The 25,502-nt window shown below is 32.6% G+C and overlaps 2 protein-coding genes across 4 annotated transcripts; one reads left to right on the top strand and one right to left on the bottom strand.

The window, feature by feature from the left end:
• Nucleotides 1-637: 637 nt before the first annotated feature.
• On the top strand, nt 638-3,475 carry LOC145059218 (uncharacterized). 3 transcript variants are annotated; one of them, XR_013686709.1, is made up of 4 exons: nt 643-865; nt 1,570-1,871; nt 2,496-2,838; nt 3,153-3,461. XR_013686709.1 is itself a non-coding variant. In XM_079007068.1 (2 exons), exon 2 carries the CDS (start codon nt 1,617-1,619, stop codon nt 2,247-2,249), a length of 633 nt encoding a protein of 210 aa, XP_078863194.1. In that variant the 5' UTR covers nt 638-865; nt 1,570-1,616; the 3' UTR covers nt 2,250-2,436. The 3 variants fall into 3 exon arrangements, 1 of the variants encoding a protein (XP_078863194.1); XR_013686708.1 differs by having other exon boundaries at nt 654-865; nt 2,496-3,475; XM_079007068.1 differs by lacking the exons at nt 2,496-2,838; nt 3,153-3,461 and having other exon boundaries at nt 638-865; nt 1,570-2,436.
• An 8,643-nt stretch (nt 3,476-12,118) lies between these two features.
• Nucleotides 12,119-16,498, bottom strand: LOC145057410 (BIIDXI-like protein At5g11420). Its single transcript, XM_079005242.1, has 3 exons — nt 16,339-16,498; nt 14,260-14,757; nt 12,119-12,914 (listed from the first exon to the last, which is right to left on the bottom strand). Exons 1-3 carry the CDS (start codon nt 16,427-16,429, stop codon nt 12,376-12,378), a joined length of 1,128 nt encoding a protein of 375 aa, XP_078861368.1. The 5' UTR covers nt 16,430-16,498; the 3' UTR covers nt 12,119-12,375.
• Nucleotides 16,499-25,502: the final 9,004 nt, after the last annotated feature.

A 25,502-nucleotide genomic window follows, 5' to 3' on the forward strand; every position in this document is an offset into this window, starting at 1 on the left:
TATTTAAAGGTTTAGACATTACAATCGTGTTGTTTGCCAAGGAGATAGATGAAACTGAATCCGAATGCATACTCTGAGAGAAAAGTAAGACATCAGCTTTATTTGACCGATTCGTGATTTAGATTATACATGTGAACCCTTTATTAATGATTGTCTCACGTATGATGTCGTGAATAAAATCTTAAGAAACCAATAATAAATACTAAATATGTACAAACACATTAAAAACTAAATGTTTATCAACCGAAAGTTATACTACCCAATTAAATAATTTTTCCGGATAATCTAAATTAATATGTTATAAACACCGAATATAGAAAAAAAATAAGTAAAATGATCAAATATGCAAAAAAAAAAAAATCTAATAACTAAATACATATAACAGCCAATAAAAATATATTATCCAATTAAATTATTATCCTTATTTTATTTTATATTACGGTAATGTTAGGTTAAGGTATCATATCACATTTTGATAGGTTTAGTTGTGGATAAATTTTGAAAGAAGTGGATGGTATTACACGCTCTTAAGAACGCGTGAAGGAAGGTATCCATGGAGATAAAACTTCTCTCCCACACGAATTAGGCCCTCTCTGTACGACTGCGCGCATTACGCACCCTTCTCTCTCTCCTTTTCCCTTTTTTAGGTTTAAGCCAAAGCTAATTTTACAATAATACCCTCCACCTCATATATATTTCACAATTTGATTTTATTTTCTTTATATTTTTTTTCAAATAAAAATTAAGAACAACCAAACCCTAGAAGATACAAAACACAAATCGGTGATCCCAGAGTTAAACAAACATCAATTCATCTTAATAACAACTCATCGATACAAATTCATATCCGAATTTGAAGAAAAAGGTTAGTGATTTTGTTAATTTTCTTGTTTTGATTCTTTCCCCAATTTAGTGGTTTTTGTTTCAATCGTTTGTGTAATTTATTCAATTTGATTATCTGTAGTTTATACTGCTTAATTTTTTTTTATTTTTTTTGGATGATTGAAGTTATTGCTGTATATCTTGTTGATTGTTTTGCTTAATGAGTTTAGGTTTTGGGGGATTAAAGTCAAGTATTCATATTTATTAAATTTAAATAGTTGACGCTTTGATTCGATCATTCTTTTTGCTGTAGAGGTAATTCCGATGTATTCCGATCATATTTTAACTTTTTATTGCTAATTCCTCTTTGTATAAGGATTAACAGATTCTCTGTTGCTTGCTTTCAATCACTTGTTTATAGTTTCATCATCTTCAAATCGTTCATCTCCTATCTTTCTGTTTTGTTTTCCGGTAATCTAGTTTATACAAAGATCTGCGTTGATTTAAAATAAAGTGTGTCACTTGTAAATTTATGTAATATCTGCTAATCTTGATTGATAAACAGAAGTTCCAGATCTTTATCCCTTGTATACCTAACAACTAACAATTGATCTGTGTTTTCACATGTTGCTCATATATATATATATATATATATATATATATATATATATATATATATATATATATATATATGTTTGGGTTCTTGTTTCTGATGTTAGATTCTTCTTCTTTTCTTTGTTGTTGCAGGTTTTGTGTGATCCATTCCATTCACAAGAATTGTAATTAAAAACACAATGAGGTTCAAAAAAGGTAGCAAAATGGAGGTTATGAATTACTATGATTATGAAGGTGGTGTGGAAAAGGTATCTAGGAGGTTTGTAAGAAAGAAGATTGGTTCAAAGATCTGTGAGGAAGAAGAAGAAGATGCATCTAGGAAACAAAAGAGAGCTTCCCCTTTTTGCTCATCTGTTCATGAATCAAGTCAAAAAGTCAAGAAAGTCAAACCTGGGAGTCAAAGAAGATATGTTTCATGCGATTCTTATAAAAAGGTAGATAACAACAACAATAGTTTAAATGGTTATTATGATGAAATGGAGAAAAGAAAAAGAAAAAGAATATCAGAACCTAATGATGAGTCTGATACTGATAGTGACCAATGCTCTGTTGGTAGTTGTAGTGTTGTTCCTAATCCTAGTGATGATAATAGTGATGGGGAGTCTTTGAATATTTCAAGTGATGACGTGGCAGTAAGTATTCATAGGTTAGAGTTGCATGCTTATCGATCCACTTTGGAGGCTTTATATGCTTCTGGCCCATTAAGTTGGGAAAAAGAAGCATTATTGACAAATCTTCGAATTAATCTCCATATTTCAAATGATGAACATTTGATAGAACTAAGGCATTTAATTTCTTCTGGAGTCAATTGACTCATATTTTCTTTTTCTTTTTTCTTTTATTATCAAGATTAGGGTTTTCTTGTACAATTCCAATAAAGATGTAAGAAGTAATATAAAGATGTTAGCCAAATCCGTTTCGGTTTTGTAATTAGTCATGCAATGTATTTTATGAGATGAAAATTGAAATCAATATCCCATCTTGTTATATTATTATTTTCTTTTTTTCTTTTTTTCTTTTATAATGTTTAATTAATAATGATGGTGTACGTTTTCCAGAGTTACAAAATTGGAGGCATGCATCTTTTGCTTCCAAAGATCCAAACAAGATTCTGATTCTGCTGGAAAACAGTTTTGCGGGATCCATTTGCATTTGCTACTTCAGATAAGATATAGTTTTTGTATCTTAGTGTTCTTGTTAAAAACAAGAATGTCTTCAGATTGCTCTTTGATTATCCAAAATCTTTCCTTTCTGGTCCTCTTGTTACCATTTTTATTGGTGTTTCTTTCCCTTTAAAGAAGTCAACATTTCCTGTTTATTAACTATCAACAATTCCACGTTATATGCATGTATATTAACTCCAATGCAGGTTTATTGTGAGAAGAATCCTCAAAAGGAACTGTAAGTATTAAAGATTCTTTTTTTTTTCATAGATCTTTGTTTTTTTTGAAAGAGAATGATTGTTTAATAGTTGCTGAGTGAGTCAGATCTGATTGAGTCAAAGATCTGACTGAGTCACAGACACAACCGTGAATTTGAATCTGACGATCAAAGGAGCCAGGACCGAGGCTTCTAAGTGTGGTATCAAACAGTCACCCAGTCTCGGTCTCAGTAAGAGGAATAGAAACTTTATGTGACACATTTATTTGTTGATCATAATGGATTTGATGTTATCTTTATTGCTTTTGAGGATCTTTTTTATCCTTTTATGGCAGGGAGGTGATAGGTTATTAATGGTAACTATTGATTACCAAATGTTGATGATGAATAGGGATGTTGTGTGTTTCGAGATGATGATGGAACAGACATGTATTTCAAGGTAGTTTGAATGATGGAACAACATTTGTTTATGGGATGATTGTGGGAAAAAGGAACACTTTCTGTTGTAGGATGACAAGTGTGTTCTAAGTTGGGGAGGATACATATGTATACAAGCCATTAATTATATAAAAGAATATTGCATAATGTTTAAATGGTTCATTCTTATTGTTGTTAAAAATATTATAAAAATTAAGAAGAATCAAAAGGTAAAATACAATAGCACAATGTCTCTTAATAAGTCAAATACAAATCAGCATGGGCTTCATCCTGTGGTTGGAACCTACCTAACCAAAAATGTCAGCACCTTTTGTTGGAATTCATCATTAGAGAGGATACTAATTGAATTTATACCTATGTTATAACTTATTAAATTTTATACGTAAAACTACTTAAATATAACCGTTTGTGAAGTGCAAGAGATGCGATAACAATTTATAAATGAATTGATTACAGTAAAAATAAAACCAAATTGCAAATTCCTCTTTCATTACAATGGAATGAATGTATCTAATATACCAGAAAATAACATCCAACTTTATCATGGATAAACATACCTGGATCTACCCATGAAGAGTCGACCTGGCTTCATCATCTACATAAATTTCCAAATGGCATTAAAATTAAAACTTGTAATGAAGTGAAATTGACCTAAAGCATCCACAATCTAATCCTTAAAATTAAACAAAAAAACATAATAACGGAATAACCTTCAATGATAAGTTGAAGCAGTTAAAGCAAAACCTTGTAAAGAGGGAACAACTTGTATCTCTCTGAATAGAAATCAGTTGTTTCCCATGGAGGAGCAAAGATGGTTAAACATAAGTGTATAACCAACAATTTTACAAAAAAAAAAAAACAAAACAAAACAAAACAACATACAAATGTTGATGATGAAAACTGATTACTAAATAGTAAATGTTATAATCAGATAAAATTAAAACCAAGAAAAAAATGTTAACACAAAATGAATACATGTCCTAAACGCAAGCAATTACTTTTTTTCTATATTTCCAGAAGAAAAAAAACTGATCTTTTCTAGGCATCCTAGTTCAAGCATTTCATCGAGCAGTTGGGGTGCGTAGTAAGACCCTATTTCAAATGTCAATATGAAATGGTTGGGGTATAACTGAATCTTTTTCTTGGGTTATGATGGAGGCAAGTGATCAAATTCCCTGCAGGAACAAAGATAAAAATAAAGAAAAAGGGTAAACATCCTTAAACGAAATAGAAAAAGTTTATTTGGTGTACAAATTGTGAAAGTAGAATGGGAATCTAGAGAAAACTTGTTGTAAGATGAAGAAGTTTTGAGTTGGTGAAGAGTAGAGATAGTCTAAGCATTTCCGGAGGAAATCTGAACATCTGGGATTTCATCGAAATCGACTATCAGTTCCCGGGTATGACGACGGCGATAATTCCCTCCGACCAGCCTTCGTTGTAGTAGGCGTCGACCTCATCACGTAAGAGGACGAAAAACGTTAAATTGAGGATTCTCTCTTTCAGAACCTCGACGATAACATCTACGGTTTCTCCCAAATCTAAAATCGATGGTCGGGGACAACAAAATCGCAGAAATGGGTGGGGATCATTGATTGAAGAAAACTTCTACCAGGTGAGAAAGGTTTTCTGACTTGTGCTTGATTAAGTAGATATACCCATATCTGCTATAATCATCGGTAAAAGTCACATAGAAGTGGTTCGCATCCCTTGTGGTGGATCCAAAGGGTCCACATGCATCCGTATGTATGAGATCCAATAAACCCTCACCTCTTTCACAAGTACCAGTGAAGGGTGACTTGGTCGTCTTTCCAAGCAAACAAGATTTGCATGTGTCATCGGACCTAAGGTCAAATGACTCCAAGACTCCATCCTTTTTAAGTTGGGCTATGCGCTTCTTGTTGACATGTCCAAGACGACAATGTCACATGCATGCTTTGTCCAAACCATTGGACGAATCGATATGTAACACAATATTTCCTAGGTTGTCTACAACTATCACAGTTTCATATATTCCATTACAAGGCAGTGCTTCAAAATAGAAAGTACCATTCAAGAAAGCATTAATAGAACCAATTTCATTATTAAACGAAAATCTAAAACCTTGTTTATACAAACCATGAAAAGAAATAATGTTTCGTGCCATTTCTGACGAGTAGCAACAATTATTCAAATCTAAACCTAACCCACTACTAAGCACTAAAGAGTAAACTCCAATTTTGGTGACAGGCGACGCTTTCCTATTCCCCATGATCAAGTTTATCTTCCCATGCTCTACATCCCTACTCCTTCTTAGACCATGCAAATCAGAACAAATATGAAATCCACATCCTGTATCGTGGACCCAAGACATAGCATGCGATGAGTTATTATATTGAATAGTGTAAATACCTGCGAAGGTGGGCTTTATCTTCCCATCCTTGATGTCTTGCAGATACTTCGGGCAGCTTCGTTTCTAATGCCCTTTCTCGTGGCAGTAGAAGCACTCTGCATCGTTCAGACTGGAAGAGGGAGCATCAGGACCACCTTTGGTTCCACTAGAAGAGGTTACATCGTGGGACTTTCCCTGGTGATTCTTAGAAGGAGCCTTCCTCTTCTTCCCTTTTCCTTGTCCTATAGCCAAGACTGGGGCAGCGGCAGCAGGAGTAGATGCAACATATTTGCCTTTTAGACTAATCTCAGCAGTCCTTATCAGGCCTTGAAGCTTTCTCAAAGTGACCTCCTCCTTGTTCATACGATAGGTCAGACGAAACTCGTCGTAAAAAGGAGGCAACGAGTGTAGAATGATATATATGGCCAGCTCCTCATCGAAGTTGACATTCAACTTCAGCAAGTGGTCCACGGATCTTTGTATTTTCTGCAAGTGGGCCGTCATAGACTCTCCATCCTTCAATTTGGTAGTGATCATCACAGAGATGATCTCGTACCTTTCTTTCCTAGCACTTTGTAGGTACCTTTCCATCAAATCATGGTGCATCTCGAATGGACCTTCGTGGCATCTCTCTCATGAGTTTCGTACGCATCAGTTTCCTAGAGAGTAGTAGTGTTGTGGTCAATCTCCTTCAACTCCTTGTCGAGAACATACTCGTTGTCCTAGTAACGGGTGGCCATGCAAATGTTGTGAATCCAATCATTAAAGTTGAATCCGTCAAATATCACCCTCCCACACAAGTTCATGAGTGATAATGAGCCAGAAGCATTGTTGTTTAAAGCAGACATCTGAAATAGAAAAGAGACAAAGTTTAGATTAGATAAGAATCCCCAATTTAATACCCAAATGAAAAATTAGGGCTAGGACCCAACACAACTATTTACAATTCAGAAGAGGGATGTTGTAATCTAATTGCAAATAATTTGAAGGTAGGTAAATGACGATTTAGCAATTTCCACCATGAAAAACGAAAAGGATTTTAAGTTTTAAATGAATTGAAATTCCTAGATTCTTTTGAGATTCATTGAACTTTTCAATGGCATGTTTAAATCTCGATTATGCCCTTCAAGTTTGTGACGGGGATACTAAGGATCACAAACAAGGTTTGAATAACCATGCAAATGTGCTTGCTACTCTTGATGTCATTTATCACCTAATCAATGTGTCGATTAACCACACACGCTCCATTGATCTATGATAAACATCGAGCTAGCCTTTGCCACCTTTTCTAGTCCCAAATTAGAGTGTCAGTTAACCACACATGCTCCATTAACAACTTGGCAAAGTGCAAAGTGCAATTTCATGGAATAACATACATTTTCACATTTTTCCTAAAGTAACTAAGATTGGGAAGTTTATAAAACATTTAGTTACTTTATATAATCATTATACTTATTAATGAGAAATTAGTTGTCCTATCCTACTCGTTCGGCTAACGACCCTCCACTAGTCAAGAGTGCGGTGGGTAAGAGTGGATACCTAATGGCGGTCATTTTATAGGCCGCTTCCTTAAACATCCCCTATAGACCAGCTTCATGAATGAGGCCTACTAACGTGAAGACTGGCCCATCTTATATATATATATATATATATATATATATATATATATATATATATATATATAATTATTAATCTTTTAACATTATAATAGTATAAGGGATGAATTTTAAACTTGTAAAACTCTAGGGTTTAGAGTTTAAATATTTCAAAATTAAAACTTTTTAATTAAAATTTAAATTCAAAAACTTGAGGGAAAATTTTGAAACTTTTCAAAATGTCTTTTAGATCAAAATTGAAAAATAATTAAATAATCATATAATTAATATTTATCACATAATTTGACCTAATCTTTCTTTAAGGCAATATAATTCAAATAAAAAATACAAATAATTAATTTTGTCATATAAACTTGTAATTATCTTATTAATTGACAATATCTTCTAATTTGATTTGGATATCAATTACCATAGTAAAAAATCAAATTTTTATTGGCAAAAATAACATATGGTAGTTATCCAAATCAAATTAGGGCAAAAAACTCGAAAATTGCATCCTGACCCGCTGCCACATCGTGGTCACTATGCAGATGCAAAAAAAATCGAAAAACTTTTGCTTTGAATAATTAAGCATAGCATCAAATACAATAGAAAAACAGTCTAGACTCTGATACCACTGATGGGTTTTAAGCATAACAACAATCCTATGGTGCACATGCAAACCCTGAAGCTTTGGATCTAGGTTTTTCTAATTGTACATACAATAATCATCCAAAGCTTGTAATCCCTAATCTAGCATACATTAAATCGAAAATCATAACTAAAAACAAATTTAGGATGTTACCTTTAAGTTGTATCTTGATCTTTAACCTTTGAGACCTTTAGTATCAGAAGTGTAATACCTCTAATCGATCATAAACCCTAAGAAACAAGTTGGATAATATGAGAGAGGAGGAGGAGGCTCAAAATTCAGCTCTAAGATCCTTTTAGGGTTTCATGTTGCTGAAAATATGATGCCAAGGGGTCCCTTATATAGCTATAGATTTAGGGTTTCAGTCAAAGACCTTATCTGGTTGCTTAGGCTCTAAGCAGCCTATAAGATCCTTCTAGAATACCTTATGGACGAATTCTATGTAGGCTTCCACAAGAATTTCGTCTATCCCTTAACTTAGGGATCCACAACCCATTTAACAATTATCACATAATTACAATATCAGTCCCCTTGATTCAATTAATCTCTCTTGACTACAAAATTAATTCTAAATTAATTCTTGACCAATATTAATTAAACAATATGATTTCTCTTCTAATATATTATTCATATAATATATTAATAAATCATAATAAACCTCTTTCTCCATAATTCATCTAGTCAAGTTGCTTTGGTGAAGGCAACCCAAAAGGACCATGCTACTATCGGGTCAAGTACATACTGAATATAGTTATGGGCTTAGACACCTAATCCAACATAAACATGTCAAATTATCATTTAGCGCTCCTAGTTCTGTTTCTCAGTTTCCATTTGAATTAATTCATTATGATGTATGGACATCTCCCATTGAAAGTTTGAGTGGTATTAAATATTATGTTATTTTCTTGGATGATTTTTCTCATTATGTTTGGGTTTATCCTATTCGTTCCAAATCTGATATGTTTTAAAAATTCGTGCACTTTAAATTTTTTTTTCATAACCAATTTCAAATGGACATAAAGTCTTTTCAATGTGCCAATGACAGTAAGTACGACAATCATAAATTTCACATTCTCTTTTCTCAAAACAACATTCTTTTCAATTTTCATGTCCTTACACCTCTCAACAGAACGAAAAAGCCGAACACATGCTATGCACCTTAAATAATACCATTCGTACCCTTTTGTTTCATGCTCGGCTTCCTCCTGCATTCTGGACTGAAGCCCTTCATATGGCTGCTCACCTCCTTAATATCCTTCTTTCTCCTACTCTCCACAGTGTCACTCTGTTCTATAAACTCTATAATAAACACCCCTCATCTGATCATCTTCATGTATTTGGGTGTCTTTGTTATCCTCATATCAATGTCTCTCATAAACTTGATCCATGATCAACTCCATGCATCTTCCTTGGTTATCATATCAATCATAGAAGATACCATTGTCTCAACCTTGACACAAATAAGATCATCATCTCTTGTCATGTTGTCTTTGATGAAACCATTCTTTCTTTGGATCGATGACACCAAAACAAGCTCCTTCTTACACCTTTTTAGAGGATCCTACATCTTCTCATCTTCTATCTACTACTTTAACTCCATACCTTTCTCATCCTCATAATACATCGTTTGAGAACCTTAGTCCTACTCCCAGTCCTATACCGACTCCTCCGCCCACTCTTCACACTCCTCTCTCGCCCTCAAACCTTACTCATGCAACCCCTACACCTGGTCCTTATACACCACCTACCACAACTCGTTTGGAACCCACTTCATAGTTATCTACCATCTCCAATAACAGTCCCTCTCCTATAGCCCCACCTTCACACCCAATGCTCACTCGTAACAAGCAGGGTATTTTTAAACCCATCCGTAAATTAAATTTACTTGTCGATACCTCCTCTCCTATTCCCAAAAATTATTTACAGGATTTTAAGGATCCAAATTGGCTTAATGCCATAAATGATGAATATACCGCACTTATCTCTAATCAGACTTGGGTACTTATTCCAAGACCACCTGATTCTAACATTGTTAATTGTACTTGGTTGTTTAAGAAGAAACTCAATACAAATAACTCCATATCATGCTATAAAGCGTGTATTGTCGCTAATGGTCGTAGTTAGCAACCCTGTATCGATTGTGATGAGACTTTTTTTGTCTGGTGGTCAAGTCTGCTACCATTCGTACAGTTCTTAGTATTGATGTCACTCATCAGTGGCCTATTCGCCAGCTTGATGTTAAAAATGCGTTCCTACATAGCCATCTACAGGAAACAGTCTATATGTATCAGCCTCTGGGTTTTCGTGATCCCTCTCGTCCTGACTATGTTTGTCTACTTCAACGGCCCTTTTATGGTCTCAAGCAAGAACCTCGTGCTTGTTTTCAACGGTTTGCCACCTTTATTTCTTGCACTGGTTTTGTTCACAGTAGATTTCACTCCTCTTTATTTATTTATCGACATGGTACTCACGTGGCATATCTGTTACTATATGTGGATTATATTGTCCTAATAGGCTCATCGACTCAGCTGCTATCTCACATCACTTCTCTATTGAGCACTGAGTTTTCTATGACGGACCTTGGGAATCTTCACTATTTTTTGTGCATTTCAGCTTCTCGCTCGGCGGATGGGTTGTTTTTATCTCAACAAAAATATGTTATTAAGATTCTTGACAGGGCTTCCATGACGGACTGTAAATCTGCATCTACTCTGGCTGACTTATCAGCTAAGCTCGATGGCACTGGTATTCCTGTTGCTAATCCTACCTTATACATGCATGAATCGAGGGAACATCATTTTACTACTCTCAAGAGCATTATGCACTATATTAGACGTACCACAACTCATGGTCTTTAGTTATTTACCTCTCCCAGTCATACGCTCACTGCCTATTCTGATGCTGATTGGGGTGGGTGTCCTATCACACGTCGATCTACATCAGGTTATTGTGTCTTTTTAGGGCACAATCTTCTATCCTGGTCATCCGAATGTCAGAACACGACTTTGAGGTCCAGTGTCGAAACTGAATATCGGGGTGTTGCTAATGTTGTGGGGGAAACTTATTGGCTTCGTAATCGTCTTATTAAACTTCACTATGTGTCGGACAAGGCTACCATTGTCTAATGTGATAATGTTAGCGTTGTTTATATGTCATCCAACTCGGTTCAATATCAATATACGAAGCATATTGAAATTGATTTGCATTTTGTTCGAGACAAAGTTGCCACCAGACATGTTCGTGTTCTTCATGTTCCATCTTCCTCTTAGTATGCGGATATTTTTACGAAGAGTCTTCCTCACCATTGTTTCTTAATTTTCGGTCCAGTTTGAACGTTCGTGATTTTTCTCCCCGTTCAAACTGCGGGGGCTGTTAACATAGCCTTATTTGTTTATTTATGCTTCATTCTTATGGCCGGCTCATGTGTGCTGTGGCCCGTTTTCTATACTTATGTAATCTTTGTATATATATTGTTTTATTGAATGAGAGATGGTTACGGGGAAATTCTATCAATAACAAGCACTCATAATTACTTGCAATTATGATTTGATCATGCTTTTTTTAGTTGTGTTCTGATGATGTAAAATCATTATATTGCTAATTCTTGTCTGTATGACGATTATAAGATTATTTGTTGCTTGCTTTCAACCACTTGTTGATAGTGTCATCATTTTCAAATCGGTGTATCTCTATACTGTTTGCTAATCTAGATTGATGAAACATCTAATATTTATTGCAACACCGGATGTTCTCACTGATGCACAAGTATTATCTTGTTCATTATGATCAATTCAAAGCTCTAGACACATTTTGTTTTTGTTTCTGATGGGAGATTCATCTTCTTTTCTTTGTTGTTGCAGGTTTTAAGTCATTTATTCACAAGGTCAAATTCTACAATGAAGTTCAAAAAGGGTATCAAATGCATCAAAACATCATTTGACAATTGTTTAAAAAATGATCTTTCAAGAATATCACACCCTAATGATGACTTTGATAATGACCTATGCTCTGTTGGTGGTTGTGGTGTTTCTAGTCATGCAATGTATCCAAGATTTTAAGAGATGAAAACTGAAATCAAGGCTATTATTAGTTTCCAAAATTTATGATATCCTTATTTGCATCTTTTATGTTTTTCTTCATAAGATGAAAGTTGAACTCACGACCATTGTAAGTGTGTACGATTTCTTGAGCATGTTAGGAGCCGAGTTCTCATGAAAACTAAATAAAAGGGGCAAAATACAAAAAGGATAAATACACAACTCGTATACTCTTTTTCATTTATGAAAGTAAAGTTACATATAAATAAAAACCACACCACTTTTCAATTCTCTTTATATACCATTCATATACTACAACTCTTACCTTTTAAGTGCATTATACTAGTCATAAAAACCCAAAAAAGAACTTGTTTATTCTTTACTAAATAAAAAAACACTCTTAATTATTTTCCAAGTATTCCAAACACTTCAATTTGGAACCAAATCAACCATATGTTTCAAACCCATTCAAGCAAGTCTACGAGGGTTCCGAACACTCAAAAGCTTAACATCATCAATGACCGGTCCACAAAGCGATGAAAAATCATCACTTCTCATAGTATAAAAAGTACTATAAAACATGATTCTAGTTCTTGTGCTAGTTGCCACAAACTTAAGCACCGCACGTTTAAATCCTCCTTTACCTTTTGACTCATAGGGTACTTTCAGGGTTTCTCTATTGGCAAACGCCTCCACAACCATAGACCCTTCACACGCATTGTTAGCATCTCCCACTGTAAAGAAAAGTTGATACGTCTTCCCAACAATTGTTCTAGCCACTTGGGCTATTGCACTCTCTTTACCTGCTACAAGTTCGACTGCCCGTCGACCTTGTGGCACTGAAAAATGGTTAGCATCAATGTACTTGACCGCTTTTAGTGACTCAACCATCCAAGCCGGAAGCGGAGAGTGGTCATCTTCTATGTTTGGTGGTACTAACACACCCCATGTAGTGTTTGGGAATATATAGGGGCCTTCTTCGAATCCTCCGTTTTTCAATATATTATCTGCATCAAATTGACTCGTATAAGCAAAATGTACATTCATTTAAGAAGTTGTTATCACCTTATAGTATATATATATATATATATATATATATATATATATATATATATATATATATATATATATATATATATATATATATATATATATATAGTTTAGATAATAATATGTGATGTTATGGAAATGGGACATCATTTAATGAGAAACACATGGATGAGGTGCCAATTTTGCATCCACAAGACCTCATGCATCAATGCCACCAAGTACTTGGATTTTGTGTAGCAAAAGTGCATTAAAGTGCTAGATTTTGTAATCGAACTATTATGACAACTTGCATACAAAAAGGGCCATTATTTAATAATTCAAAGCGAAGTGGTCCTCTTTCTAGATGTTGATTTACTAAAACTCTCATAATATACAACTGTTATGATGTTATGATGTTACGATGATATACAGTTGTAGCCTATAATCTCTAGGATATTTTCGCCATGAACATCTTAAATAATAAAAACCCTAAAAATAATGCAATTATACAATTTCAAATAATGAAAGATTTTTAAAAAGCCAATAACTTAATATGAGTTTTTCAATAAAATGTCTATAAGTGGCTGTATTTTTTTTTAACATTTGTCATCTTTATTTTATATATATATATATATATATATATATATATATATATATATATATATATATATATATATATATAATCGTATTCAATTTCTTAAATAATTTTATAATCCTACCTAATAAATGAAAATAATTTTGCTACATGTCACCCTCTCATTAACTTGGACACATGTTATTTTTTGGTATTTTTGATTAAATGTTTTTTCCATTTGTCATTTTCTTATTTTTTATCTTTTCTTAATTAACACATCATATTTACACCTCAATTAATAATTACCTTAAATGAAAATAACCAATAAATTATAATATTACTACTCATATAATATTTAATATGATTCATTTTAAATTCAAATTTTTAATAGATTTGAAATTTAAATAAATTTTTGTTTAAACTTTCATATTTAATTTTTTGTTTTATCGAACCCGTATACATACGGGTCTCACACCTAGTGCTTAACATTTTACAAACTATAAAGGTAAATTATATATGGTAAGTTAACACTTTATAAAAAATTTATAACTTATTAACTAATAATATTTATATTAATTTAATTCGGACCCGACCCACCAAATAAATTTTGACAGGTCCCATAATCGCTACTTAACCAGCTCAGACCGAGCGTTAGTATTGAATTAGGACCTTTTTATACTACTTTCACTGTTAACCGAATCATTCTTTTTTTAGTCTGATCTAATAGTTATATCTAGAAATCGAGTTACCTTTTGATGGTTTAGGAGGATACAAAGCTTTGATAGCAATGGAATCAATAAGCGGGCCACATGCTGGATCCTCCTCGACTCCTGGATTATGTAGCTTAATAGTAACTTGATTGTACTCAGCCTGAAAAGCCCATGCATACGAATCCCATCCGCTACTACTATACAATGTTTGCATCGGTAGCACCCCAAAATCGGGTGCTACCGACACATTTAGTGTCTCTTCTTGAGCACACGTTCGAGCAGCACTAAACGTGATGGAATAATACATTCCTTGTGTCACGTTTATTGTTTGCTCGATTGTTGCTTCATTTCCTAGCCTAACTGCATAGGCTCCCTCAGGGACAACTAGCAACATGTCCCCTTGTTTTTGGCCTGATTTGATGTACTCAACGAATCCAAAGATTGTCCACCCTGGGATGGCATCGTGCTTTAGCACCTCCGTGCCTTTCATATCCGCAGGTTTCGGTCCAAGCTCGAAATTTCCATTCCATAACAACCCTGTAAAAAAATTACAAGCAAAAGAAGAATCATGCATTGTGTCTTTTTTGTTTCACATATTGATATAATAAACAAGTTACAATCAGTCAATCACATAAACACATAATATTAAATAGATTCGAATATATACGTATTTATGCAACAAAATTTCACCCTTTTTTTCTAACGTGATTCATAAGAAATATGCAATGATGCTTCATTTTAACACCAAAAGGTAGAATATCTTACAACATAACATATATTATTTGTTGAAACATGATTGCATAATTTGTGTTAGTTGTGTAACCGGTGAAAAACAAAACATTGTTATATATGATAAAAAGATGGAAACTGTTTCATAAATTTGTTACGATGATGAAACATATAAATAAACATTTATAAAATGAAACGTGGTTGAATATTTTAATTTTGTTTTGCTTTCAAAATAAACATTTATAGGAGTCAAGCGGTTAAGGTGCCTCCACACATGAAGTCTAAGAGTTTGAACTTTGACACTTTAAAAGTCTTATTAATGTTTTGCGCTTCACCTTTTACATGGATCGCCTAGGACGAGTTATCATACGTTGTTCAAATGATGTGATTTACTAATTAAAATAAAATAATATTACAAAATTGTCTAAAAACTATTTTAAAAAAAATGTAAAGTATTGCTTAACAAAGTCCTATTCAACCACATTAAATATAGAAGATTTTATTGTTTGTTTAAATAGGAAAAAATTAAATTCCATCAGATCGACGTCCATCAAGTTTCATTCTAATTCTAGACAGAGTGTCGTGAACATGTGCCCACCCACGTGCATATGCAGACTGTTCATCTAAAACCATCTGTGTTGATTGTACAATTACTTAAAGGCCAAATAAATTATATATATCGACAAAATAGATATTTCTCACTTGGATAAAAGATACACTCGTATATTTAAATTTTATTTATTTATCCTTAACTGAAATATACATATTATATTAACATTAATTAACATGTTCCTTGAGTTTTTAACTTTGTTTCATTTTCATGTCACATATTAATAACTTATTTGAATTAGTTTATTAAATTTTATAAATATAAAATTCATATTATATATTGTATAAGTATAACTGATTATGTGAAAATTAAACTGTAATTGATTCGTACACAACAGTTAAATTTATACTATATATCCGTACACAACAATTTTTTTTATACAAAACAATTTATATTTCAAAATATCGTATTATACAACTTTATAAAACATAAATTGTTGTGAATGGAAAAAAACGTATTTTGTTCTAATCCTTTCTTATACAAAATATTGTTAGAAACTTGATTTGCTATCTCCCAAATATTGTTATAAAACTTGTATTTTTTATACTTTGAAAATGTAATACCAATGCTTGTTCCATAACTAATAACTCGGTCAAAAAAATATATTGTACCATAAACTAGTTATTGTATTTGTTAAAATGCATAAAAAAATATTAAAATATGATTAGAACGAAATTAGAATTGTAATAGTTAGCTGGTAAGATGAAGAAGCAGATATTTTAATTCTTATGAAGTAATAAAGTATCATGAGAAATGGAGGTGAGAGGATTGTGGGTTACCGTCGGAGACTACAGCGGCGGTGTGGACGGTGGCGCATAGCAGCAACACCGACAGCACGGTGGCTGCTTCAATTATTGAAACCCTGTGCATTTGGAGAGAAGGAATGAGAGAGAAAGAGAGTGGGATAAAGTTGTTTTGGAGTGGAAAATAGATTGAGCATATGTGCGTTTATATGGCATGCAAAGGGTAAAATTGCCCTTGTGTTTTGAGATTTTAACAAAAATACCCCTGACAGAAGCATTTGCTCCATCGTTAAAACAAAAAAATCTTTATTTAAATTTTAAAACTTATTTTTAAAGGATATCGTTAAAACAAAAAAATCTCAAAGTTTTAATTTTTAAAACTTTCCCTGTTTTACCTTATAATTTTTTATTTAAATTTATAATTTTTTCATTTTTACCTTTTTATCATTGGTTTTCACTTTTTCCTTAATGAAAACCTTTAACTTTGTAATTTTTTACGGTTCTCCTATATATATATATATATATATATATATATATATATATATATATATATATATATATATATATATATATATATATATATATATATATATATATATATATATATATATATATATATATATATATGAGGGTTCAATTGAGAAAAAAAAATATTGAGAATGGGTGAATCATTCTCAGTCATTCATTTATTTTTACCGCAAAAGCCTCCGTCGTACCAGCAGAAATGGGAAAGGAATAGACATGTGCTTTCCAACAAAACATGTTTCCTTAAATTATGCTAATTATTACCTTAATATATATAAAAACATAGTTTTTTCGTTTTTTTTATTTTTAAGAAGCTATTTTTATCGGAAAAATGATTTTAAATATACCAAAATTCATGATTTTTTATTCTTCACAAATAGACATCCATATTGATATAGTTTTAAGATAAAATAAATTTTTTTTTTTATATTTTCAGCTATCGTTATTCATAAGTGAATAAAAATGAATTAGGTTTTTAGTACAGTACATTCGTTATTCAGTTATGAATAAAAACTATGATAATTTTTTTTTTACAATTTAAATATCATTCATATATGAATATAACATATAATAAACATAGTATATTCATATTTATATATTAGACGATGCATTCACTTATGAATATTACATAGTATATTCACTTGTGAATATTATGATATATTCACTTATGAATATTAGATAATATTTTCATATCTGAATATTATATAGTATTACATGGTATATCACATGTGAATATTATATAGTATATTCATTTGTGAATATTAGATGATATATTCACTTATAAATATTACACATTATATTCACATATGAATATTACACAGTATATTCACATATGAATATTACAAGGTATTTTCACAAATATATATAATTTTTATATGTTATTCACATATTAATAACATACAGACTTGCATATTTATTTTTTTGTTTTAATAATCATATACTGAGAAAACATATTCATATATGAATATAACGTGGTAATTTAGCTTATGCATTTCATCAAACAGTTGGAGTGCATACAATTTAACTTTTTTTAAAAATGTTAAAAACATGATATTTTGACTATTTAAATCTTACAAAAGAGTAGATTGATAGAGAATTATATGAAATTTTTCAAAAAAAAAAACGATTTGATCTTTTTCTAACCTCAATTTTCAAGTTTTATTTGATAATCGATGTTGAATGAATGATATGAAGTGGATTTTTGTTGATTATCGATGATGTTGATCTAATAACGCTGGGAGTATAATTAATCATAGATGTTGAAGATCTGATCATATTCAAGCACAATTGAAGGTTGAATTAAAAGAACCAAAAACGAATTTTTGTTGTTAACTGTTGAATCGTGTTGATTATTGACGAAGACCGATGATTGATTAACACTGGATGATGTTGATGATGGTTTAATTGAAGAAATCTGGATGATTGTTGAAAGTTGGAGAAGAAATTTGGATGATGAACGATGAATGGGTTTGAACTATAATCTAATTATCTACAGATACGTATTTGAGATTGAAGATTGTTATCATATTTACAAGTTTGCCACCGTGTCTTTTTATGCTTAGATAAAATGAGTGGTTGGGAATGATTCCCCCATTCTCAACCTTTTTTATTTTCTCAATTGAACCCACCTATATATATATATATATATATATATATATATATATATATATATATATATATATATATATATATATATCCCATAACTTTTATATAACAAGTTAATTTCATTTTTTTCATATTTTTTCCTGATTAACTAAAAAAATAGATATAATTGTTAGAAGGAGCCTTGAAGTCAAACATCTCATTATGTATACATGCACCATACGAGTGAATTAAGTAATATTTTTGTGATTAGCTTTACTTTAAGAGTTATTATCACTGTAGCCCAACAAAGTTACGTATAATGGTTTGAATGGTCCCTCGTGACTATTTTTTGCATTTTAATGGCATAAACTTGTTATTTACCGATTGGGAAAGTCATATTACCCATTTTAGCAGGTTAACCTGCCTTGTCACTTCCCTCGTAACTTGCCATGTATACATATGAGGTAACCCACTGAGTCAATACCGAGTTGACTCGATGAAACAGAAGCTAACACATGCAAAGAGTAATTACCGTCTTTAATTTCCACCAACACCCCCAATAACCTTACATTGTCAATTCGATTGAGTCTCAGGCACAAGTCTCGAATTATAAGGGAACATATGCATGTGGGGGTTGAAGTAAAACAAATCTGAAACTTGTTTACCATATTCGGGAAAACACTCCTTTGGAAGAACCCTTAAAAAGCAACAATGTCGGCTCCACCACCTTCACCCCGACTCTTTAAATTCTGGTGAAGACATCAACTACAATGTGCTCCATTCAATCTTCTGTGATTGTGGTCCGAAGATTACAGAAAACCAAACTGAAATGAAAATGTTGAAGGAGCAGCTTGGACAGGAGTATATCGTTTGCAGGATCGACCATATCAGTCTCCAACACAAGCTGGATGACCATGATCAGAAGTTTAAAGTCGTTGGTACTGCTATGGGTGACATGATGGTAGGGATGCTCTTGTTGTTGGTGGTTGTGCTCCATTTCCTTGTTAAAGCTTGGGTGATGGGTTGATCTGCAGCTAAGGCGGTTCATGGTTAAGGGGGTTATTAGTATGTAGTGTTTGTGTGTTTTTTTTGGTATTTATGTTTTTTTTGGCGAAATATGTGAAAGACCTCTCTAAATGACAGACATTTTGTAAGTGAAATCCAATGATTAATGAAAGACCTATCTAAATGATAGGCATTTTGTAAAGTTTGGTGATGTTCTTTGTTGATTGTTTTTTATCTTAGTTAGTTGTTAATGTTCATTGAATAATCCGTTGAAAGTTTAATAGAATTAGGAAGAAGGAAAAAGTGGGGATGTTAGGGACCCCACTTGCCTTGCACGGTGGGGGTAATATAGTCTTTTACACGTACTACCCTTTCATATATACCAAGTAGTTTCATTCTAGCACATTGTTTTCTTCTTCAAATACTCTCCCCTTTAAAGGTACATAATGAAGAACATGGAATGTGGATGTGGAGCTAGGGCTATAATAAGAACATCTCGTACTACCAATAACCCAGGAAGGCCCTTTTATGCATGCCCGAAAAAGGTAATTTACCATTTATTCAAATTCTGATGTTAACCCTACTTTTTTTTAAGATGTATTAATTCAAGCAAATAGTTGGAATCAGGATGCTCGTTCAAGTTTTATAGCTTGGGTTGATGAAATGCAGTACAACGATGAAGGTATGATCATAAATGGGTTGTTTAAGTCGAACAAAAAGCTTCAAGCTGAGGTCTTTAAGTTGAAGGTTTACCTAATATGTAGTTGGGTATTTTTTTTCTGTTTAATCATGTACAAGTTGTAATGAAGGTCAATTGGACCACTTGTTATGTAACTTGTAATGCACTTTGATGTGTTTTGAAACTTGTAATGTACTTTATTTCGTTTAAGTTGTTATGTAACTTGTAATGTACTATATTTCGGTTAAGTTGTTATGTAACTTGTAATGTACTTTATTTCGTTTAAGTTGTTATCTTTTAGCTTTGATGTGTTTTGTATGCACGAAATATGAACAAGCAAATTAAAAAAAGTCAGTTACAACACAACCAAGTTAAAACATAACAACTTGTCCAATTCCAAACTTAATAACCTACTACAACCCGATTCCAAACTTAACACTTAAATCCAACCAAACAAAACCAAGTTACAAGATAACAACTTAAATGAAATAAGATCCTAATCATTAAGCTCCAATGGGTTTGCACTGATATCTCCTTTCCCATCTTTGCCCTTCACCCTCTTAGCAAGTTTCATCTTTATGATTCTCTCTGATTTCTATCTTTTACATCTCCTTCCAGCAGCGACACCTTCTGCTCCTTGACCCTTTTTCCCTTCATGCACTGATTTTTCTCCTTTACCCTTTTGCCCTTCATTGACACCTCCTGCTCCTTCACCTTTTTCATTGACACCTCCTTCCCCTTCACCTTTTTCATTGACACCTATTTTCCTTTTTTTTACATTTAGTTTGGGCCTCCTACCAACTTCAGGTTTTTGCACTTGAGGTCTTTCAGCTTGAGGACATGTGGCCTTGTTATGCCCCACATTTTTACACAGACTGCATGATATTTTTTTCCCTGCCTTAGACATAGTGTGCCTTGGTAGCTTCTCTGATGCATCTCTTCTTCTGTTAACCTTTGGTCTACCTGGCATTCTTCTCTTTATTAGTGGAAAAGGTGGTATGAAGTCAGTAGGTGGCCACATATTGCTACCATTCATCCCTTGAATTAGATACTTATAGGTGTTCTTGTAAACTGCTCCATAGAGCATTGTATCAACATAACCACCAACATCTCTATTGAGAAATGATATAGTTGCAACTGAATACACACATCCATACCCATTAAGTTTCCACACTCTACAAGTACAAGTCTTATTGTCCAGGTCAACATCATAGGACTCAGCCATGTTTCTTGTTTCAAATTGGTTTAGACCACTTGGTAAAACATGCCAATACCTAATGTAGACATAACATAAGTAATTACATACAATTATGAGTTTAAAGATTAGAAAGTACCTTTGAGCTTTTTTAATTGATTCGGTAGGAGTGTAATTGTTGGGCAAGGCTTGTAATCAGGCAATGAACTACCTTTAATATTTAATTTGTATATTCTCTCCATAACATACAATCGAATCTCCTCTAACATGGTGATGATTGGCTTTTTCCTAGCATTCCTTATCACACTGTTGAAGCTCTCAGATAAGCCATTCTCCACTACATCACACATCTTTCCCTCTTGAAAAAATGCTCTACTCCAAGATTTGGGGTTTGTTTCCATAAGATAAGCAAAGGTTGCAGGGTTAAGCACTTCAATCTCCTTCATGGCAGCATTAAATAAAGGCTCAGTGGATGCCTTGCTTGCCTTCCAAAACATGGTTTCATAATGCACACCACTGAATCTTTTCCTAAAGTTGGCAACAATATGCCTTGCACACTGCCTATGTTCAGCAGTATGCAGTATTTCATTCACAACCTCTAACAGCCCCTGTGCAATAATGATAACATGTTATATAAAATGAGACTAGAATTTATTAAATTAGGAAGTAAAACAACTTGCCTTATGTTGATCTGACATTAATGTTATACCAAAACCATTATCCAGTTGAAGGTGATCTCTAAGGTTTTCCAAAAACCATTTCCAATTTTCTTTGTTCTCTACACAGACAATTGCCCATGTAATTGGAAATATGTGATTATTGGCATCTCTTCTTACAACACATATTAACTCTCCACTACATAAGCCCTTTAAGAAACATCCTTAAATTTATAACCCTTCTGCAACTCCCTCTCCACCCTTGCTTAAGCCCATCAAAACACAAGTAAAGTTTGCTAAAATAATTCTTACCATCTGGCATAGAATTGACATCAATTTTGACTGTTGATCCTGTATTTGATCTTCTAATCTCCTCAAAATATGACCACAACTGTGAATAGTGCTCCACTAGTGTTCCTTCAATCAGTTCAATTACATATTTCTTTTCTCTTCTACACTGTCCCAAACTCACATCTATACCAAATTTCTCTTTAACCTCATCCCTAAGTAGCCTCACACTAACCTTTTGTTTCTATAAGAATTGTGTTGTGTAATGGGTACCTATCCATGAATAATTCATAATTGAACCTAGCTTGAAGTTTCTTGCACAATTATGCTCATTTAGGAGACTCTTTATCTAGAAAGGCTTTTCCTCACTCATCCAAGAAGCCCACATCCTAAACTTGCACTGCCCAGAACAACATTTCACTAATAGTCTCCTACTATCATTTTTTTTGTAACATAACTGATAACCATTTGCTACAACATAGTTACACATCATATGTTTTAGTTGTTTATGACTCACAAATCTCATACCTAATACAAGTTTTTGCTTTTTCCAATGAACATTCTCATTTTAAATAGCCTGATAAGTAGAAATTACCTCATCTTCTTGTGGTGGATCATATGTATCTTTACGAGGTGGACTGTGGGGGGATGACTTTCTCCTTTGGGCACAACTTACTCAGAAACTCATCATCCTTTGTCTTGTTCATAGGAATGCACTCATCAGGTTCATTGTCCACTTCCATGTGAATGCCATCATCTTGCTCACCTTGCAAATCCTCGTTTGGACCTAGGATATCATCCATACCACCATGTAAATCTTGCATGTCGATTCCATCATCCATATCCATACGATTGTGAACTTCTTCATGATCTTCATTTGCACCAGATAATTGGTCTAAAGAACTGCCAACTTCTGCTTGCTCTTCAAGAATTCATTGATGTACATTAACACCAAGATGGTCCATATATACATCGATTACACAATCAGAAGCATACCCTACTTCGATTAGTTCCATGTAATCCATGTCATTCGCGATTAACCTTAATCCATCAGGAAAAACAATATCGAGCATGCAAAAGTACACATTCACACATATCTCACATGCGAATCTTTCAAGGAACTCGACAAATTCCTTCTTGTCCATTCCAGCAAAATCAACATCATCAAACCTTTTCTCTTTGCTCCATCTGCGTAAGTAATAAAGGGGTACCTGGTAAAAAGTTCAGCAAAATGTAGATCAATCTTCATGAAAAATGGCCATAGCAATAACAAAGTTCCCCGATTTGAGTGACTAACACTTGAAGAAAAGGATAGGACCGAAGAACAGATCAACAACAAATTTCGATGCGGGGAAGTTAAAGAAGAAAGTTTTAGAAAGGGGCAGTTGAGGGGTTTAATCGTACAATATCTCTCATTAACTCCTATGCACACGTGGGAATGACATGGACCAAATTAATCTATTTGGATATGAGGTGGAAATAAAAAATTGCTAGGTAGGATGAGGTCACCGGGTGACTCCTTTATTTTTCCAAGAGTGCCCTTTTAAAACAAGAAATAACAAGTTTATGCCCTTAAAATGCAAAAAGTAGTCATGAGGGACCATTTAAACTATTTTACGTAACTTTGTTGGGCTACAGTGACAATAACCCTTACTTTAAATAGAAAAATGTGTATAAGTGAAAATGCTTTAATTAAATATTTGTAATTAATGCAATATATATATATATATATATATATATATATATATATATATAGACACACACGTTAATTTCGTACCAACATATATATACATTGTGTTAATTATATATATTTTATTATTTAAAAAAATATAATTAAATTTGCACTTATATACATTTTTGTAACTAAAGTAGTTTATTTAAAAAAAATAACATTTTGTTCAGTGGAAGGCACATGCATACGCCTTAGAGCATACGATGTGGGTCGTGTTGCTTCTTGTTGTGGCTGAGTTGGCAGTCCATAACGCCGTTATAACATCAAAAACACCACCCCCCCCCCCCATCTTGTTGCATCTTGTTGTGGTTCTTCTTGTTGTCTCCATGACAAAAAGAAATGTGATCACATATTGGCTGCCAAATTATCTCTCTCTATCTCTTTCCTCTTAACATGGTGTTATAACACCATGAACACCACCTCCTCATCTTGTTGCTTCTTGTTATAACACCACTTCAAGTTGCCCATACCATATGCTCTTAGAGGTATCAAGTTTGCGTATGATTCTTATCATTTTTTTTCATTTATTTTTATAAGACGTTGACATGATATGACATGTTACATAAAAAAAAACCCAACGAGCATAAACTAGGAAAAAAAATTAAAACGAATGAAACTAACAAGGTGCATTAAAAATATTAGATAAAATTGAAAAAAAAAAAAACATACTTTATATAAAACCATAAAAACTACAAACTTAAGACAACTAGAATGCACAATTAAAATTAGGGAGTAAAATCAGGAAAAAAAAACCTTTAAAAAGTTGCAAACGTAATGTTTTCTCATCAAAATCCCTTCATAAAATCCATATAATCCATATTCTATAGTAAATTAACTTTTTAAAAGTGTTCTATAAGATATTTAGTTTTAACTAATTTATTATTATTTATTGTTAGAATGATTATTGATAAAGTTGTCGTTGTCATCATTTAGACATAAAAATTTAAACATTCTAAATTAAGACTTCTAAAATTTTCCAGTTGTATCGATTTAATCATTGCAACATACTATTTCATGTTTAGCAAATTACAAGATTATGTAGTATTATTGCTGGTAATGGGTCGCTTTGGATTGAGTTTGAGTTCAATCGATTCATTAATTGGTTAAAATTTCAACCCAATCTAACCTTTTAATTTAAATGGATGGATATTTCCAATCCAACAAACCCTTTCGGATAAATAGGTTATCATTGGTTTGACCTGTTAATGTAATTCTCAAATCAACCTATTAAATAAATGAGTTAAACCTAGGTTAACCTATCTAAAATAAAAAAAAATTAATAAATTAACTAAAGATTACACCATTTAAATTAGTTTCAAACTTAAATAAACTTTCAAATTATAATAAAAGCATAATCTCAATTCACAAATATAAAGAAATTGTTCAAATAACATTAAACATATGTAATTTTAAAATAATTTTGAAGAGTGACTAGTGTTGTCTGCATAAAAAAAAAAATAGGAATTTGGATTGTATTTTTTAAAACAAAAATAATAATACAAAATTATAATATATAATTTAATACTGAGATTAATA

This window comes from Lactuca serriola, chromosome 6 (assembly GCF_051521515.1).
Source record: "Lactuca serriola cultivar US96UC23 chromosome 6, Lser_US96UC23_V15, whole genome shotgun sequence".
NCBI lineage: Eukaryota > Viridiplantae > Streptophyta > Magnoliopsida > Asterales > Asteraceae > Lactuca > Lactuca serriola.

What these genes read in the sequence shown, in the direction of transcription:
- LOC145059218 (XM_079007068.1), top strand. Translation starts at nt 1,617, where the DNA reads ATGAGGTTCAAAAAAGGTAGCAAAATGGAGGTTATGAATTACTATGAT.
- LOC145057410 (XM_079005242.1), bottom strand. Translation starts at nt 16,429, where the DNA reads ATGCACAGGGTTTCAATAATTGAAGCAGCCACCGTGCTGTCGGTGTTG. An exon ending in CGCCGCTGTAGTCTCCGACG is followed by an intron (nt 14,758 to 16,338) that starts GTAACCCACAAT and finishes ATTTTTTTACAG; the next exon opens with GGTTGTTATGGAATGGAAAT. An exon ending in TCCTCCTAAACCATCAAAAG is followed by an intron (nt 12,915 to 14,259) that starts GTAACTCGATTT and finishes AATTTGATGCAG; the next exon opens with ATAATATATTGAAAAACGGA.